Below are 19,481 nucleotides of genomic sequence, written 5' to 3'. Positions count from 1 at the left end.
GAAAATGGCAATCTGTGGAGTCTCCCACCCGAGGGGGCGGGGAGGGGTGCCGTTACGTGTACCCCCTAGGGGTGGTCGGGCGTATGGTTTTTCTGCTCAGGCATCCTTTGCTTACTTATTGATCCAGTCAAATGTGTGGAGGTGGTACGATGGGTGGCGCGTCCGCGCCCGCCCCCGCGAAGGGGGTACGTCCAAATAAATCTGCCCGCCCGCGAAACACCGCAGTGACAACGGTGGCCGTCGGTAAGATGCGGTCGCGCCGTCTCCATGTGCCTGCCGCTCATCCCGGGCCGCGAGTGCGACCCGCAGTTTCAGCCGGCGCGTCGCTGAGCGGCCGCGGCCCACCGAGTGCCATTGTAATTGAAATCATTACCATTGCCAGGCAAGCCTGGCGGTACCTGAGACAGACTTGCGCGCCGCCAAACGTGCCTAGTTCGAGTCGCGCGACGACTCCGCTATTTTCATAGAGGTCAATGACGCCTCCCCGCTAAACAAAAGACACGACATGTGCAAATGAGTTTCGATCTTGGCTCTCATTCTTATTACTCTTGCATTTATATAAACGAGAAGTCACGAACTCGTATACGCGGCGGGCGCGATACGACGCCGGTTAAAAGTTTAATGTTTAATGATTTTATATTCGAGTTTATACAAAACAATTGCGGATAAGCTGCCATGACCGTAACATGGCGTCTAAAATGTACTTACTTTAAAATGTACTTACTTTAAATCGTACGGTACTTAAATCTGGTTATCTCAAGAAAATGGTCTTATTCGCCATTTCACATGTTATCAAACGCGTCGCTTTAAACGTCTTCCAGAATTGACATCTCTTTTGTAAGCGTCGTGACATCATTTTTTAGTACAGCTAACTCAGTATCAATTATAATGAGAATGGCGAAACCAGTATAAACAATATAATCAGCGGTAGTTGATAAGAACGCAAATAATAGTCAGGATGTATAAACATCTAATCAAAGACTAAACATTGCAGAATGCAGGCTGGTTGTACCGTCAATGGTGCATTTTGGTAGCATATTCTATCATCATCATCAGTTCACTATATGTCCCCACTGAATGGCTCGGAACCTACCACAAGTTAGGGGTGACTAGGCCATAGTCAACCACGCTGGCCCATTGTGGGTTGAGGACTTCACATAGGTATATTATTTCTTCTCAGATATGTGCAGGTTTCGGATCATATTCTATCAAAGGATCTTAACTATTAACTTAATCCATTCCGTTATGCCTAGAAATGTGGAAGTAACAAAATTTGTAAAAACTGGATAAAAAAATGCAATTATTTATCTAAATTTCAAACATATCCATGACTTCTAGTTCTAGAATATTGTAGCAGTTGGATTTGACGCAAGATATAGCGTAAACTGTAGATCATAGTCACGAACGTGAGCGAACGATCTGTTTAGTAACAAAATTATCTTAGTAGGGCACAGGATGAGTTAAACGTAATGCATCAAATGTATGGAAGCTGTCCAATCTGAATAACAAACGATGATAATATTGTAAACAGTCACATTTCTACATTTAACATCCCAACCCTTAGATCCCTACAATAAGGCAGGTTTTACCATAGATTTATTGATCCGTAACGTAAGATTAAGTAAAATTCTTAGATCACAAGTCATACCAATGAAATGTCGCCATTTCATCCCACCTGCATTTATTCGGCTTTTCACGTCTCGGTCCATACCACCATCGCTTTGGACGAGTTAACCAAATTACTTAAAATCAGAAATATAACAACAATGCAGTCTAAATGCGCGAGGTGAACTGATATATAGTTCCATATTGGATGAAAAAGTTGTTCGAACTCTGCAGTGGTAACTCATGATGACACAAACACATACCCCGTAAAAGTAGTATGTACTTTCGAAGAATACGAGTCTTATGAAGAATATGTAACGAATTCACATAAAAATATGATTTTACCATCTCTATCTAGTAGAGTGGAGTGAAGACATATTGAAGGTGAATTTGTAAATGAGAAGGAACGAAGGCATTTAATGATTCCCTCTCACGAAATGATGCAGGTGTATTGTATAGGGCATGCGCCGTCACAACACAATGCGTACGAGTCAAGTTTTTGTCGATAAACGATACTGGAACGTTTTTTTCTTCGTCTTCATTGTTAAAGTAAAGCCTAAATTTACATTTCTTTTTATGCATGGCTTTTAAATGCAAGAAGTCGGCGTCGGATTTAATGTGACCGTCGCGAGAGGAGACGATGTTTGTGTTTTGTTGCTTGCGTCTTCGCACATTACTGAATCTTTTCAAACCTATTCCAATTTACCGTCGATTTGCTTTAACTCATATCTAATTTTTCAATTCTCTGTAGTTAAAATCTATATTTTCTCTTTGAAAATAATATCTTAGATCGGAAAGGGAATTGTAAAATTGAATTTATTTGGCATCCAAATGTTTGTGATTCCTATTGTAAGTTTCAACGACCGTTCCATCCACACATAAGCGTTTATAAAGTTCATCCAATAAATGTTATTTTATAAAATATGAAAAAATAAAGGAGTAAATTTTAAATTGTTAATAAAAAAAATAAGATTCGAAGGATACACACCATAAAGAATTATTCTAAAAAATTCAAGTCTATTCCAATCAAAAATACGGTGACCGGCCCAAAAATAGCCATAAATATGTATCTGTATATAAACCAAATAAATTCGTATAAATTTTAGAAAACTATGGATTTACCGTAAGAAATATAGACATTAAGGCGCCTTTTCTAAACGGTTCATTATCAATCCTTTTTTATGGTGGAAGGTTCTGTATTTCACTTTTATTCTACAACAATATCATTGGAGGTTTATTCTTAACAAAGATTTATGGAACCGTAAAATAAATATTTTATTTAGAGCTGATGATTGACTTCATATGACACAAATCTTACTAATATTAGAAATTCGAATGTTAAGATGTTTGTGTGGATATTTGATCAAAGTTATCTCCAGACCGGCTCAACAGATCTCGCTGAAATTTGGCATAGATTTAGAACATAGTTTTTTAATGCCGCGCGGACGAAGTCGCGGGTGACAGCTAGTGATAAATAACGCAATTAGATTAATGGTTCAAACATCTCAATAACGAAGAATATGCTTATATTTATAGTAATCACATAAGAATGTATTTATCGTGGTGAACAAAAAAAATTCTAACAGCAAACATAACATCTTTAAACTTGAGTTTCGGTTGTTAAAACTTAGTAAAAAGATATTCTTGTCTCTGTTCTTTCAATGAAAAGAAGACAGAAGAAAATATTTGTTATATTACACTGAAACAGGACAGTGGAAACTAACAGTGAAACAAGTGTATAAGACATAATACGTAACATAAAAACTTTCAATGCTAATAACCATTATTTTTTTAACATTCCAGATAAAACATCAAAAAGATCTTGTTGTAAAACATAATACCTAGATTATTCCAGGAATATTGGGAGTTACTGTTGCATCGAATATTTTCGGCGATAGCAACATTTTTAATATTTAGCACAATCTGTAGAAAAAGTTGTAATTATTATCTTTTATACTAACGCTCGCTGGCAGAAAACTGCAGACAATACTTTTGTAAAGTATATTTTGATCAAACATTTTTGTATTGCGATTTCAACATTTTTCTTGTTTATTTTTTCTGAGGCACTTAAAATGTATTCCTGATTACAAACTTTTATATCTAGTATTTTTGTTGCTGTTATATAAATGTTTTGTGTATATCATTGAGAGCGAATAATGTCTAGCTTATAATAATTATCAATGAAGTATTATGTTGTATGTACCAAAAAGCTGTCAACTCTGAAACAATTTAAATACAGAAGACGTTAAAACATGCGAGTATATAAGGAGGGCGTGAAAATAATAGAGATTGAAAAAAAAATATAAAAAAACATTTTGCCCAATCGCATGGAAAGATATTCATCAAACAGGATAAGATGTTTTATGAATTCCAAATTGAAGTAACCGTTAAGTTTGAAAGGTCAGCAAACCGTAAACATTTCATTGATATTTTGGGTTTATTGTATCTACTTCTATAATACAGAGGGATAGGCAGAGATTACGAATGTCCTTCCCCTCTCGCACACCATTCATCTAACACTTTACAAAGATCGTCATCGTCGACATGCTCGTCGGTTATATGCTTATATCTTACCTTCGGGCGATTTGATCACTTATATCATAATGAATACTAATATAAATACCTTTTTTTATTTTTCTTTGAATAAACGTAAGATCAGAGTGCAAACAGAAGTCGATGATTGATACCTATATCTTTAGATCTGCAAAGGCAGGTGTCTCGACTCTACACATCTCGCGCCTTTGTTGTAAAAATACATCACTCATCTAATCGATTATTTCCTTTGATCTGAGCTCTATTTCAAAAATAAATATGGCAAAATTATGACTATTTAACAAATTTATTGATAACATTAAAAATGTTTCTTTTTATGACATTTTAAAAATATTTATTTTTTAATTGATTTAGAAACGTAGCCGAGGAGGTGAAATATCGTTAATTTAGTTGGGGTTCATTTAAATCGTATTTTATTGGTATTCCTTATACCATTAAAGACAATTTTTTTAATAACACTACACTAAAAATAGCAATAAAATAAATTCTAATATAATATTATTCAAAGAGGAAAACAAACGGGAAGAAAACGACGATGACATAGTAAGGAAGCGATTTCAAGGTCTTTTACTTTTGAGTAACGTAAAGCAGATTATAGTGATTTTTGGCTAACAAAAATATTTCCTACTTTAGGTTAGACACTAGTTTTTTCCCACGACTACGACCGACCGGAGGAAATAAAAAATGAACTTAGTAAAGAAGCTTATGTTCTACATCTATGATAAATTTCAACGAGCTCTGTTGAGCCGTTCTGGAGATATCTTCTGAAAAACTTTCATCTAAACATCCAAACCTTTGCATTCATATTATTAGTAAGATAAAGGTATATAAGGCAATATTTAATATTAAGCACAAACATTACTTTAGAAATACATTAATTCTCACTGACATTGTTACCACAGTACGTATCCCATAATTTTGCCATTACCAGTAAGTTTAATGTTTTGAATATAACTCGAATCTATGTTAATTTCAACGGAAAATTAATAAGAATAATTTGCTTGTCAAAGACATGTTATTTCTGCATCATCATCAGCTCACTATACGTCCCCACTGAGAGGCTCGGAGCCTACCCTAAGCTAGCCGGAGCTGCTTTTGCATGCGCTAGATTTAATTGTAATAATACTGTAGTGCTGTGATGTGCAATTTACGTTATAAAAGATAACAATTTTTTACGTACGAAACATAGATGTATAGTTACCAAAAGTATCGTATCGTCCTATATAATTATTTATCGATTGGCAGCAGTTAATTACTGTAGTGCTGGGAAATAATTTTACTTTCATTAAATTTATATAACCGCGACACGTAATGCTGACGCGAAAGTACACAGCGACGACGGATTATTGATCCTTTTTAACTAGTCTTCACTCTTCAGGCAATGTAAAACATAGCAGACGTAACTTAACAAGTAAACATAATAAGAAAAATTATATGTATGTAAATATTAACGAAATCATTGTGTTATATGTTTTACTAAATACCTAGCCAAAAAAATTGCTAGAAAGTGTTCGTAACGTCATCGACATAATTTATACTATATTTGTACAGCGCTCCTAACGGACGTAACGTACAACGACAAATCTCATATAAGTTTTTACAAATTTTATCAACCCTAACTTATGGTAGGCTCTGAGCCCCTCAGTGGGGACGTATACTGAGCTGACGATGATGATGATACAATAGTAATAGTCTTTAGTACGACAATCATTTTGATGGTTAGTCTACTCTGTTACTATCAAAGGGTGCAATTTTCAATATACATCGCTAACTTCAAGAATTTGGAACATTTCTAAGATGTTCAATATATTGAAAGCTAAGATCAAGACTGAGTCTGTGTAAGGTAGCGTTTTAATACTATGTTAGGTGCTTGTGAGCATAGCTTGATTAAATTCGTTATACATCCCAAGATAACGCTACATTCCTTCGGGAATACCTTGGCTGGCTCTTCTTTAATTAGCGGTCGCCATAATTAACACTGTCTCCTCATTAAATACTAACGCTGTAAGACCCTCGTAAAGTACTTCAGATTTTTTACTGTTAAATAAATTTTCCGTACATATTTGCGTTATGATTTTTGAAAAAAAAAATGTTTGTACGCAGACGCATTTCACAGACATTAAATTTAAAAAATAATCAAGTAGACAAATGAAGCAAGGATTATACATTAAGACATTTATACACAGTTCTTTTAACAAACCTATACTAAGTACAGTTTCTATTCGTCAATAGTGTATACAAGCTTAGTTACGTTTCAAAACTATGGATATGAATATTGATTATTATATTTATTAACTTACACTTATAATATTAGTTCTTGTTCAAGTAAACCTTGTATAATGTAGAGCATATAACAACATATAAAGTGAATCATTATGACTCACGCCATGGCAACGGATATTTCCATACAAACTAACTCACTAATCCATTATCAATCGTCTGCTATTAATTTGTAAACATATTTAAACAATCTATGGATTTTATAAAAGAAAAATATTAAGTCGCTCCATTTTATATATTGCAAACTATAAACTAGACTTCGTAATTTTGTTTCACTTTAAAGGATAATTTGATTAAAATTTCTTAGTTTAATCAATTTCAAATAGCTCACAATTCTAAATTATACTGCGAGTGGACCGGTGTAACCTTCATCGGCAAGGGCGTCGCTCTTCTTATACGTCTCCGATCTTCAAAGTTTGACCTCCAATACCGCTACACTAAATAATTTAAACTAATAGCATTTTACGAATGTGGAATTTTTAAATGAAAAACTTTTAATGGCATTTTTTGAACATCACTATCGTCATACAAGGGGACAGGAATAACGTCCAACGATTCACTGAAAACCAAGGGAACTATTTTATGACCATACTAAATTTGTATTTGTCCATCTATACATATTAATAAAATTGGAGTAATATCGAAGAAAAAATTATGTTTCGAACACATGATGTATTTGGGTACCTGATAACGAAAAGCCGATTTAGAAAAAAATTGTCTGTCTCTCTTTATATCTGTTCGCAAGACCGTGTTGGTTTCGGGTAATCTCAGGAATGGATGGACTGATTTTGACGGGACTTGGACGAGAAGGTAGCTGATGCACGACGGTATGTTACAGGCTACTTTTTATAAAATTCTGTCCCAACGAAGACGCGGACGACCGCTAGTACATAATAAGTACAATGAAAATAATCTAAATTCATGAAAAAACAATTGACAAGTTTCTTCGATATTTTGAAGTAATTTGAAATAGACTAGGTTAATTACTGGTTTCACTTTAAAGTCAACGAAGCTTTATGTCCATATATGAGTACTGAGTAGTTAGGCAGTGGGCGTTCAGGTGTCGATTAACCTGAATGTCGTTGACCAATCTTACTACGCGAGTTGCACAACTGACTTTTACACTTACGTTCGTCCCAGTACGCTGAATTTTACATTTCATTACCATCAACTATTACAGAGTTATTGTTTTGCCATGAGTTTCCACTACCGAAATAGCTGTAAAAAAAAACTTGTTGTAATCTCTGTGTATCAATGAGAGGGATGACAGTTTGTAATCGCTTAGGCAGTGCCAACTCACGGTCAGGTATTAAAAACATAAACCGCGTTAAACATAAATGTATATGTGCAAGAACGTGGAGTGCATTTACTGTAAGAGTTTGCCGTCTTCTTTGTCTGTAAGCTAATGTTTTTATGCACTGACCTCTTGAAATCTGTGTAGTATATATACTTCACGTTATCAATTTTTGACCTCTTTTTTGTAACGTATGTGAGACACTTCAGTGTTAGAAATGATATTAAATCAGTTTGTTTCAAGACATGCAGTACATCAAGTCGACGCATCGTCGCTGCTGCTGCATACGGCGCAGTGTCGGGAGCAATGTAAGGTGTAACACAAGGATTGTGTTGCGGTCCCGCGAGGCGCGGCGTTGCGGCGCGCCGTTGCCGGGGGACTCGAGGCTTGCGGCAGGGGACGCGCGGCGCGGGGGCCGGGTCGGGCGCGGAAGGAATGCGTCGTTTTCGCATCGGGAGAAACGAATGCGTTTAAGCGTCGCGGGTACACAATGGCGGCGTGACGAGATCCGGTTCGCAGGCGGTGCGGCTCGCGCGCGGGACGGGGGACCGGGGAGGCGAGGGGGTGGCGGGGTGCTCTAATCGATAGCCGCCGAGCGACGGCCGGCCGGCTGTGGCGCATAGGTGACAGCCCGGCCCCAATCAAATTACCGGCGACGTGCAAGCAGAGGAGCTAGAGCCCCTTACCCGATACATCTCGAAGGATCGCGGTGGCCGCGCATTTAAATGAAGTCGACGTTCCGACCGAGTCATTGTCGTTACTTATTATTGTAATTTGCGATTTCATATTACTATTACCTCCTATACACAAATGTAACTAGCAAAATCACAAGTATTTGAGTCGGTCCAAGTAGTATAATTAGGCGGAATTTCGGAATAGGCTTTGAATTTCGTAACCTACTTGTACCATCAATGTATTTTTACGTTTTTTTTTTTTTCAATTATAGGCATACAGTAAAATTATTTGCTCTTCTTTGTGCTAAATATTTATCTTGCTGTTAGTCGTTCAATGACCCCAGGCTAACACAGATTACTATCAGGTCAACACCAAATAAAATAAAAACTGCATGTTTCTGTCAAATAAAAACTTGCTTCTGTCTTTCGCATAAGTCTTCTAACATTTGAATATTAATTTAAAAATATAGCATGCAATCTAAATTGTACCCCGTTGTAATTCATCGGTCCATGGCAACGCAACGGCTTATTGTCCGAAACATCGCCGCGCCTCGGTACCCATCCCCGCACCGCTCCTCTACCCCCCGCCCACCAGAGTCGGGTGCAACACACTGAAGGATAGTTTGCACTTATCACGTCGGCCTATATGTTCCTCCCTCAACACCCACTTGGGCTATTCGGATTCGGCAATTTATTCCGAAGCTCCGTATATACGTTAACTGTCTACACATTGTGGCGTTTTTATTGCCTCCCAGTACACGCAGATTCAGATCAATATTTAATTTTGATCAACAAAACGTCTAAGTTGCAATGTTCTTTCTTTAACCGAAATTGTGAATATTTAAGTTTAAAACTCTAAAGCGTAAATAACAATGTTATTAGTATAGGTAGGTTAAGAACTCAACTTTCTTTTGAAGCATTCAGTCTCGATTACAAGATGAGTTATTCATTTGAGCTACATATTCAATACCTACTTCGATATAGAAATCTCAACAACTAACAAACCTCTAGTCGGGGATAAAACTTGCAATATTTGATTCTTTAATCCACATCTTTCTCAAAGTAAGTAATAAGCCCCAACTGATATAGATCATACAGATTATGGGTGTGATGAAGCGAGCGGTGGAAACGCAAAAGGCGGGCGTAAAACAATTCCTTAGTACATTACAATAAACAAGCGGTAAACCACAAACAAGAAAATTTTCTTCGCAAGAATAACAACCGAAGATCACCTGTATTATTAATAATTTTTTTGACATATGCCGCTTAACAAAAACATTGGTTTTCGCATTATTAAATAGTAAAACGCATTATATTAGAAGACGATAAAAATGTTATCCAAGTTTTCTCTTACAAAGTTTTATGTTTCGATCATAAAAACTTTGATTTCAAATGTTATATCATGTATTAACTAAATAACCGATATAAAATCCGCAGTCAAACCAAATTCCCACCGCAAAAGAAACCTGCTTATTTTCACTTTCCGCAGACTTGAACATTGAATCGCATGTGTACCGCAAAACTGTTGGAGCTGCGTTCATACTGGAAACGAGAAGGTTCGGCATTCAACAAACTTTTAGTCACATACCGCAAAAATTAATAAAAAAAATATATATCATAATGCGATTCTATCAACATAGTACTAAAACTTTGAAATACAACATTTTGCACATTACACTTGCATTGAGAAATAACAAGTTACATCTCGTTACAGAATAATATTACTTGCGACAACGCCCTTCAAACCGGTATACAGTAATTGAACATTACACCACGTTAGTGACAGATATAGGCCTCTAGTCGTACTTACCTAGGCTTTATGGAAAATATTTATAGTATTTACGAAGTATTTCAGACAACTGAAGACCATTACCACAAAGAAAATATTACATAACTTGAAAACCAAGCATTCAATTGAAACAAACAACTTTTAAAATATGAGTAAAGCTATTGTTATAGCTTTTATTTCATTTTTGCACTCTTAGAATAAAATAATTATGAGATTTAACGTAACGGACTGTTTAAGTAATAAATAAACCACTTTGAGATGTGGTTACAATTTTCTACGGTAACATATTTTGAGCAAAGAAAGTGAATCGAGTAATGTAAATAAAAATCGAACGTTTCAGTCGCTCGTCAGCCGGCGGCCTTAGTTATCGGACATTTTAGTGCAGACGGCCCGTGAACGAGAGAGACCACTCGATCGAGTTCCGCGTCCGAGCAGCGTACGCGCATCTAATTTTAGGTTATTCCACCCGAGCGCCGCGAGTGACGCTACGCCGACAAACGAGACGTTAAAATTTCGTGTTTGTTTAAACAAGGGCGTGTAGCTATCGAACTGAACGTCTTTAAACCGCTTTGATTGTTAATTATTCACTACAATTTGTTCAAAATTTTAAATTTTGTTTAAATTTTGAATTACTAACGGTGTAAAAAACGTTCATTTTAGGTCAAATAATGAAACAAATAATATAAAAATCTCAATCTTTGCATACACATATGCATAGTGCACATACGATTGCAATCGCTTGCCAGTTACTCTTATAAATATGAATGTTTTATTTACAAGGTAAAGATAACATATTCTCACAATAAGTCACTTATTTACCTTCAATTCTATGTGAATTGTATAAAAAACAATGTACATTTAAACGATAAATACATAATATTACGTACATGGATGCACTTAGCATAAAGTAATTGGTACTCTCCCAAGAGGTAGGCATCAGCCATGTGGTCATTGTGATTTCATAATGTTCTCAAATCATTCGTGCAGGTATTACTGCAAACGTAACGCCTGTGTCTGGTAAGCAGAATAACTAATGGAAAACGTCTGGCTTTAACATCGGACGATGGACGCACTCACGAAATTTTAATATAAAACCACCGTGAAGATATTACAATTTTCATCGTATCTGTAAGTTTAAAAGGCACAAAACAAATCATAAATTTAAATAAGGCCCCCCCCCAGAGTTAAAAACCCAAATTCATCAGTTCTTCTCTCCTAAAAACCCAGCCATCAAAGGATATCAATCAATATTTATTTAATTGTATTTACGGTGAGTGGTAAGTACATGAAAACAAAGATGGTTATGGATATTGCACCTGTTATTGATGTCTAAATAAGGAGTGTTCACAAGTGGTTTTAATTTACTCGACGCTTCACTAACTACATTATGAGAGTTTTTACAGGATACCTTGGGCTAGGATTTATTACTGTCACAATATAAGGTTGAATTAAATCGACGCAATTTTTTGTGATAATCGTAACTTTAATGAAAAAGGCTTCGATAGATAATAATTAGGTGTTATTGAGCATAGTTTTGCTGGATTTTGCAGCGACCTCATATGGTAAATTTAGTCAATCACCATAGGAAGTTCCCGAGTGATAAGCCAAAGGAAAGTGATAGCCATTTGTAAATGCCTTCATCGTAAATTTAGCATTTGCGACTAATCTAAACGCTACTAAATAAATACTTGTAGACATAGAAAATTAAAAAAAAAAACTTGAGAGGTGTCAAGGGACACCCGGATGGAACGAAGTTCCTTTCGATTAATTAGTGAAGGAATTGTAATAAAAAAAATTTTTTTTTTAAGTCGCGACACCACACTGTTCAATGCGAAATAGAAATGAAAATATCCGGCTTGCTTTCTATAAGAGAGAGAGAGAGACAGACAGAGAAACATGCGACGCCGCACAGCTTACAATAGCAAAAAGTGTCGTGACAACTTTTCGTAAGAATCTTTTCCGTCTAGCCCCCTTTCATAACACGCGATAAGGAACTTCGTTCCAAAAACTATTTTAACGTTCCGATGAAAAACGCTCGATTGTATCCCGCATCGAAACGTACATACGTAGCCATACTGTATCGTTATAGATTTAAAATACGCGTCGTATCCTATACATGTATACAATATCGGCGTCCGCAATTAAATTGATGACATCACACGGGGAATAAAAGCACGGTTCAATCAACGGCTTCGCGTCGGAGGCGGCCGCGTGCGAAAACGTACCGAGCGACCAACCAAGAGAACCGGTGTACGCACGCCACGACACCATACCACGTCGCATCGTTTCACCTTGAAAATGTCCTAAAAACGAGTGCACAATAAAACTGCCGTGTCACTCGATATCAGGAGACTAATAACGAACGATATGTTACACTGAATTAAAGCGATGCGATGAAAATAATTTATGGCTTCATTCAGTATAACGTGGAAGCATTGCGCAGTCTGGTCTAGACTTCCTTTGATTTTTATGCATAAAGCTTAATAAAAATCTTTCTACACATATTTTTCTTCACCGCGAAACACGTGGTAAATCAACACATAAAATGGTAACAAGCAAATTTTATGTCTTTGGCATCAACGATCAAAGTTTATCTTGTTATGAAATCAGAAACAATCCTCACACTTCCAGTGTATAAATTCAATTACCAAGCTTTATCTTTTTTTTTGTTTCATTAAGTTAGCAAACGAGCAAGCGACCGCTGCCCATAGACATCCGCAATTGCAGATGCCTACCTTTAATCGACAGAGGAGGGGACGCACAAAAAGTGGACGCACATCCCTACCCTATACCCTATGCGTCACTTCGAGCGCCAAAATTTCATCCGATCCCTTCCTTATAAGAAAAGGGTGAGAGGGAAAAGAGAACTAAAATTAGGCCTCTGGCACCACACTCAACAGACGAAACGCCGAATAACGTCCACTTCACGCCTGTCTTGTGTGGTCGTGGTATTTCACCGGGCGAGCCGGCCCACTCGTGCAATGTTGCTATTGATGGCATTTACCACTGTCAAACTGTGAGATTTTTTATGTACCGCGGGTTTCCACTAGCGAAAGACTTATAATAAAGCATATTATAAGTTACTCATCCTCTTTGAAGAAATTGAAAAAGAAACAAAGAGCATTTTGCGATATATAAAAGTTTTAAAAAAACGATGTTTTTAAAGGTTCCTTTTTGTTGTATCTCTAAAATTATTTCTTGGCTATTAATGTATTTAAGCTCATACTTCAGTGTTCAAAGATAGTTTATTAGAGAATCTTGTATAAAACCGTTCCACAGATACAGATTGTGGGTCAATAAAATCGAATCTTGTTTTTAAACTGTTGGGGAAGCCCTTTCCGGTCATGCGATCAGTGCCAACACTTTTGTTGAGAGCTATTACAAGACTTCCGACCCTCGAACGTCGACAAGTTTGGCTAGCGTAAGCCGCTCGACTCGACCTACTCAAGCCGGCTGGAAGATTTACATTTACTGTATACAAACTGCTGAGTATTTATTCAATCATATTTATACTCAATAATTTGTTAGGTGACTTACTTAGGTTTATAACATAAATCAAATATTTTTTTAATATTAACGAATGTACTTAAGTGATAATGCAAAGTCACTTATGTGTATTTATAGTCACCCGAATAATCGATCCGATCATGTTGGAAATAGGCGAAAAGTACGATTCGCTACATGAATGAATGTGACATAATTCTTTACATTTCTTCGACCGGTTCCATCCCACTAAGTCATAATATTATAACAATGCAAGACAAATTATTATAGGTCATTCGGGTTACCATAGGAGCGTATAAATTTTTGTAGTAGTTACGCCAACATTGACTTTATATGACTTACCTAACGCTGGGTCGAGGACTGCTTGCGCCGCCTGCTCCTCACCTATCGGCGTCTTAAGGCAAATTTTCTTGAGTTTCATCGCGACCGGCGAGTCTTCCGACTGTGCCACTGCAACATTACATAAATGTTAAAACATTTGTATTACAACATGAACTTTCTATTGCAATACAATTAATGCACAATGTTAACTAGTATATAATAAGAAATCTATTTAGACATTTCATACAAATATATTAAAAACTAAAGCTTATATCGAAGGAAACAAAGCATTACATCTGAATCTGAGGACAATTTGAATAGGAGTTAGATTACACTCCAGTATAACATAGAGTCCTTGAGTATTTTTTTATTTCACGCGGACGAATTCGCGGCACCAGCAAGTCTTAAACTTAAAATGTAATCGTCGTAGATAAATCATCCGTTAGTCCTATGTAAATGGTGTATTTTGATTGTTTTTGCTGCAGTAATGCCGTCAGAGTAGCTCATTCATATTAACATAAATCATTCTGTTCGGAAGTTGCGTTAAAACCTGACCTATTGGCTCGTCTAGCTGACGGGTTATGAATTAGCACTCTTTTGCACGACTGTGTATCGAGTTATCATTTTTTTCTCGCAGCTGGCTCGAGCACTGCGGTTCCGAACCACGTTTATTTGGGTTATTTTACAAGTCACCAATCAAATGTATCCTTTGAAAACAACTTTCACTTGTATCCATTTTAAATGTTTTTTTTTTGTATTTTAAATTTGAATTTTGAAAAAGACTTAAGACCAATAAACATTGTGTAAAAAAATTTTTGATTTAGGCTTTTATACATACTTTTACAAAGGCGTATTTTCATAGCACGATATGTAGTTCTGTTCAGATATAACTAAGATATAAAGATTAAAATATGATATCACATCGCATAACCAATAATAATATATATACATTTTTTACGTAATTTAAGTGGGAACATAAACATTTGGTAACAAGGTAATGAGGAGGGTCGGTAAGGAGACTTAACAACGTCATTAAATTCTATAACAAGGCATTAAATAAATGATACAACCACTTGGTTATTGCCATTTCAATTTTATACCCGGCAGTATAACTTCTTTACGGTGACCGAATCGGAAACCGCGGAGGCGCTTAACCGCACTTTAACAGAATGTTACACCGAATTAATGCATACTATTTAATTTTTATTAAGGAAAATTCATAAAATTAATTTAGATAATAATTCAAATTAGTACATGTAGAGGATTGCGTGAAAGCTGACATAAGGGAAGGGGGCGACAACTGACATGAAATATTTGGAAACATGAAAAATCAATATTGCCGAAAAAAGGTACAGAGAAATAACGGAGATAGGTACAAAGATCAGTATAAAATTTGAGAAATATATCAGAACATTGTAGTCAGAAAATACAAGTATGAAATTAAAAAAAAAAACACAAATATTGTGATTTTATATTGAAAGTGAAAGAAAGGTAGGTGTTATCGATGTACATTTGTAAGTGACCCCAGAGGGGTTCGTATTTAGGTGTCGTGTGAGGTCGCATTCCCTCGACCTTGGGTGCGACGGTCGCCGGGGAGCGGGCGACCTGCGGCGGGCGCGACTCGCCCGGGGTAGGTCGTGATACCGCCACGGGACACTTGTTGACTTTAACGTGAAAAATATTATAGTTTCATATTGCTCTTCTTAATGTAATTATCGCTCTACATTTTTTTAAGCAATAAAAACTGCAGATTTTGATTATTCTAAAAGTAACTCCAATACGGCTAAACGGATCTGGATGAAATGTGGCACAGAAATAGATTATTGTCTGGAATAACATATAGGTGCGATACTACGTCGTTTTCAATTACGCGTGGAGGAAGTTGCGTGCAAAAGCTAGTTTGGCATATTTGTTCATCGATTAAACAAGTTTTTGGAGAAGGAATTTCAGTGCTAATGCTCCGTAGCATTGTGTTTATGCCGTAGCAAAACTTTTAAAAACAAATTAAAAATCTAGAGCTTCCATTAAACATGCATTCGTCATTAAGGCGTCGATGTTAGTATTATGTGCATACGTATACAGCGTCGTGTAGCGGTCGGTTGAGATGTCGCTAGTGTGTCGCAGCGGTCGCGGGCGTCGCGGGTGCGAGTTCCGGGCAGGTGCAAGCGCGGCTGCACGCTGCGCCGAGCCGATCCCCGCTCTGCCCCCGCCCCCGCGCGTCACGCCACCCCCCACACCCCTACACCACCCACGTGCGCCATCTTAACAAATCGATAGGATATGACTGTTCTCCACTTCGCGGGTGCGACTTTTGGGCGCGGACGGGATGACCCCCCCCATTTGGTTACGTAACAACACAGTACAAGACGCGTCTGTTAGCGGCTATGATCTCGGTGGATTAAAACGAAATTATTCAGCGCGTACTTTGTTAATAAAAAGCTGTAGACTGTTAAGCAGACGCGTTTTTAGAATAGAAATCGTTTGATTTTAGTATACAGTTATGGGTTAAACCGTAACTATGGACGAAATATATTTCTGGGGAAAAAAAGGCAGGGCTCAGAAACTAAAAGCGAATCGTCACTTTTAAAAATCTATTATTTCCGTTTTTACCACAAATGCTTATAAACCTCCCATCAATACAATAAAATGAAAATTGGCCGTGTGTGAGGAACAAACTGAATTAATTCAATGAAAAGGCAATCCGGAGACAGCGAGCGGTCGCAGAGCGTTGCCGCCGACTCTACTAAAATATTCACACCCTCTAATGACACGGTGTCGGCTCACATTAATAAGCTCCCATTTACGGAACTACTATGCCATACTGTGTATGTTTTGTTTCGCGAATGTGGAAACAACTAAAACATTTCTTATAGGTATATACAACAATATTTTACATGTGATCAAGTCAAGGTCGGTACATGACAGAGATCGAAACCAGAACATCTATATTACAAATCCAGAAAATTCAGTTAGATCGTGGAATACTAAAACAAACTGACTAATGCACACAGAAACATTCATTATTTTTTTTTCTACAGTGATATGTAATTGTTGATAAAGAAACAAGTTCCTCCGAGTGAGGCAAGTATAAGCGACGCTTCAATAACTATATGTCAGGGTGAACGGAATTTTCCGCAAATTCCATCACAATAAAATGTAATTACTCGAGTTTTGCGTTAATATAAATGATTATAGACAGTCACAAAGTTCTGTAAGAAAATGCCGTGCACCAGCACAATAACTGATATCAGCCACTAAACCTTGAAGGTTCATATATCTCAGTTCTTAAAAAATCTTAACAACGCAGAAAACCATCAGACGGAGACACTAAATGTGTATGTGTTAATAATAATTAAAATAAAGCAATATTCTAAACACAATTAAAAAACTAGTTTTATAAACAGCTGCCTGCCCTCCACGTAATATAGTGTCACATTTTGACTAACATCTTTGTATCATAGTAAGGAAAAAACTTCACCCTTCATTCCATTCTATAAATATTGAAAGCGAATACTAGGCAGCAAATATACACGAGATTTTTACTTTTATAAATATTAATAACTAGCTGACGCCCGCGACTCTGACCGCACGCAGTTTAAAAGAAAATTAGTAGCATATGCGTTTTTCCAGACTATGTTCTACATCTGTGCCGATCCATGCAGCCGTTTTAAAGATACCTTTAAACAAAAATACATCGTATGATAACAAATAATTCTCCTGTAATTTTTAATCAACAGTATTAAATCGTACAAACAGCATTTTTCAGTGTTGTAACAGATACTTAAACACAATATATTATTATTATATACTTAGATACTAGCTCAATATTGACACCACCAACGACATGTTTTAAAGACCTGAAATTTTCCAGTGAACTTAACTGTTCCAAGTTACTTATCCCTATACCCCAGTCAATTGAATGTCGATTTTATTGTACGCAATAATCCGGCAGATGGCTGTTGTGAAACTAAAAAAGACATAATACGGTATTGTATTTGTATACAAGTATTAAATATGACAGATGTCTCCCAAACACGATGTGGGTCTGTTGTACTTAAGCGCGGGCGCAAGCGAAGCGTGCGTACGCTTATTAATGTTCCGTTTACACGGATATGTTGCAGGATTTTCAAATATTAATCAATTAATTTGCTATGACTAATTTAAAGTAATTGTACACGAAATAAAAATAAAATTAGATGCATTTATAGATTTAATGTTCACTAGAACTCTTATTTCAATTGTAGTATTCTAATCTCAATACGTAGAGATTTAAAAGCGCCACAATAGACATCGCTATTATTTTTCGATGTAGACAGCTGCTACTTTTTTTTACTGGCAAAGTCAAAATGTAAACAGATAAAGATCATGTACCAAGAAAAATAAATACAGGTCTATTGAGTTAAGGTATTTATTGATATTTTTATTTAAAAAAAAATCAAAAGTCATTCAGAGTTTCAGCTTTTATTCTACGCCATTAAAGTAATAAACGTACAGTAGGTAATGAATTGTTAGATGCATATCACATGTATACATTGGGCTCAATACATCAGCGTTCATGTAAAAACAAAATAGATAACTTTGTTTCAAAATGAAAATTGGACTGTTTTCCAAAAAAAATCATAAATCTGCTGCACTCAAACACGGGAACAATTAATAGCACCTAACACGTGTAGTGTCACTAGGATTTACATATTCACATAATAAAGTGAACTCGCAGAGTCAATGGCGCTTATCGTGTTAACCTAGAGTCAACTATAAATTAATAGTCAATCAGGCGGGCATCAGCCGGCACCTGGGGAGCCTTGAACGTGTGACCTTCGAGCTAAAAGCTCATTCGGCACACTCAAACGGTCAGCGAAACACTAAACTCAAACCTATACCGGCAGTATGACGTAGTCGAATAAAGGTCAAGCAAGCAATGACACTGCGGTACAAGGTATATTTACAGTATCAAAATACTTCTAACATAAGGGGTCAGCAGTCATATATTTATTAAAACAATTTCACCACCGCTTTGTATTCCGAATGAATAATCTGCATGCTGCGTGTATTTTTCCATTGTTTATCGAGTTGTGTGATAACAATAATATTTCAAGTTCATTGATCACTTTCAACAAATACTCTAGCTAATTTTCTCGTCAAGTATGCGCTAAAGATCTTCAAGTATATCTAAGTCTACACAGTAATAATTATATAGAAGCTTACATAAAAGAGAGACCTAGTATCCGATTTCCATTCTTTTAACAACACAAATCATAGTTAAAAGTTGTAGACAATACATATGTAGTATGATAGCGGAGCAAACAGTAGACGCAGGTCTTCATAATGGACGGCCACGTGAGCCTCTCAACAACGTCTCAAACTCCGAATTCGTAATGCAGACACATTCATAATTCATAAGTACGCAGTCGCACGTACACTTCTTTCTATTGTGTTTCAACTTAAGAAAAACAATAGTTTT

The 19,481-nt window shown here is 36.4% G+C and overlaps 1 protein-coding gene across 1 annotated transcript in view; it reads right to left on the bottom strand.

The window, feature by feature from the left end:
• The window catches only part of LOC106712043 (metastasis-associated protein MTA3), a gene marked incomplete at its 3' end in the record, with an annotated part of 52,011 nt that overhangs the window by 12,794 nt on the left and 19,736 nt on the right, over positions 1-19,481 (bottom strand). Inside the window, exon 3 of the mRNA XM_014504487.2 lies at positions 14,042-14,149. Within this exon, the coding sequence (XP_014359973.2) occupies positions 14,042-14,149 (108 nt within the window). The remainder of the gene's footprint in view (positions 1-14,041; positions 14,150-19,481) is intronic.

Source organism: Papilio machaon, chromosome 17, assembly GCF_912999745.1.
Source record: "Papilio machaon chromosome 17, ilPapMach1.1, whole genome shotgun sequence".
In the NCBI taxonomy this organism is placed as follows: Eukaryota; Metazoa; Arthropoda; class Insecta; order Lepidoptera; family Papilionidae; genus Papilio; species Papilio machaon.
This window is presented reverse-complemented; position numbering and strand designations above follow the sequence as displayed.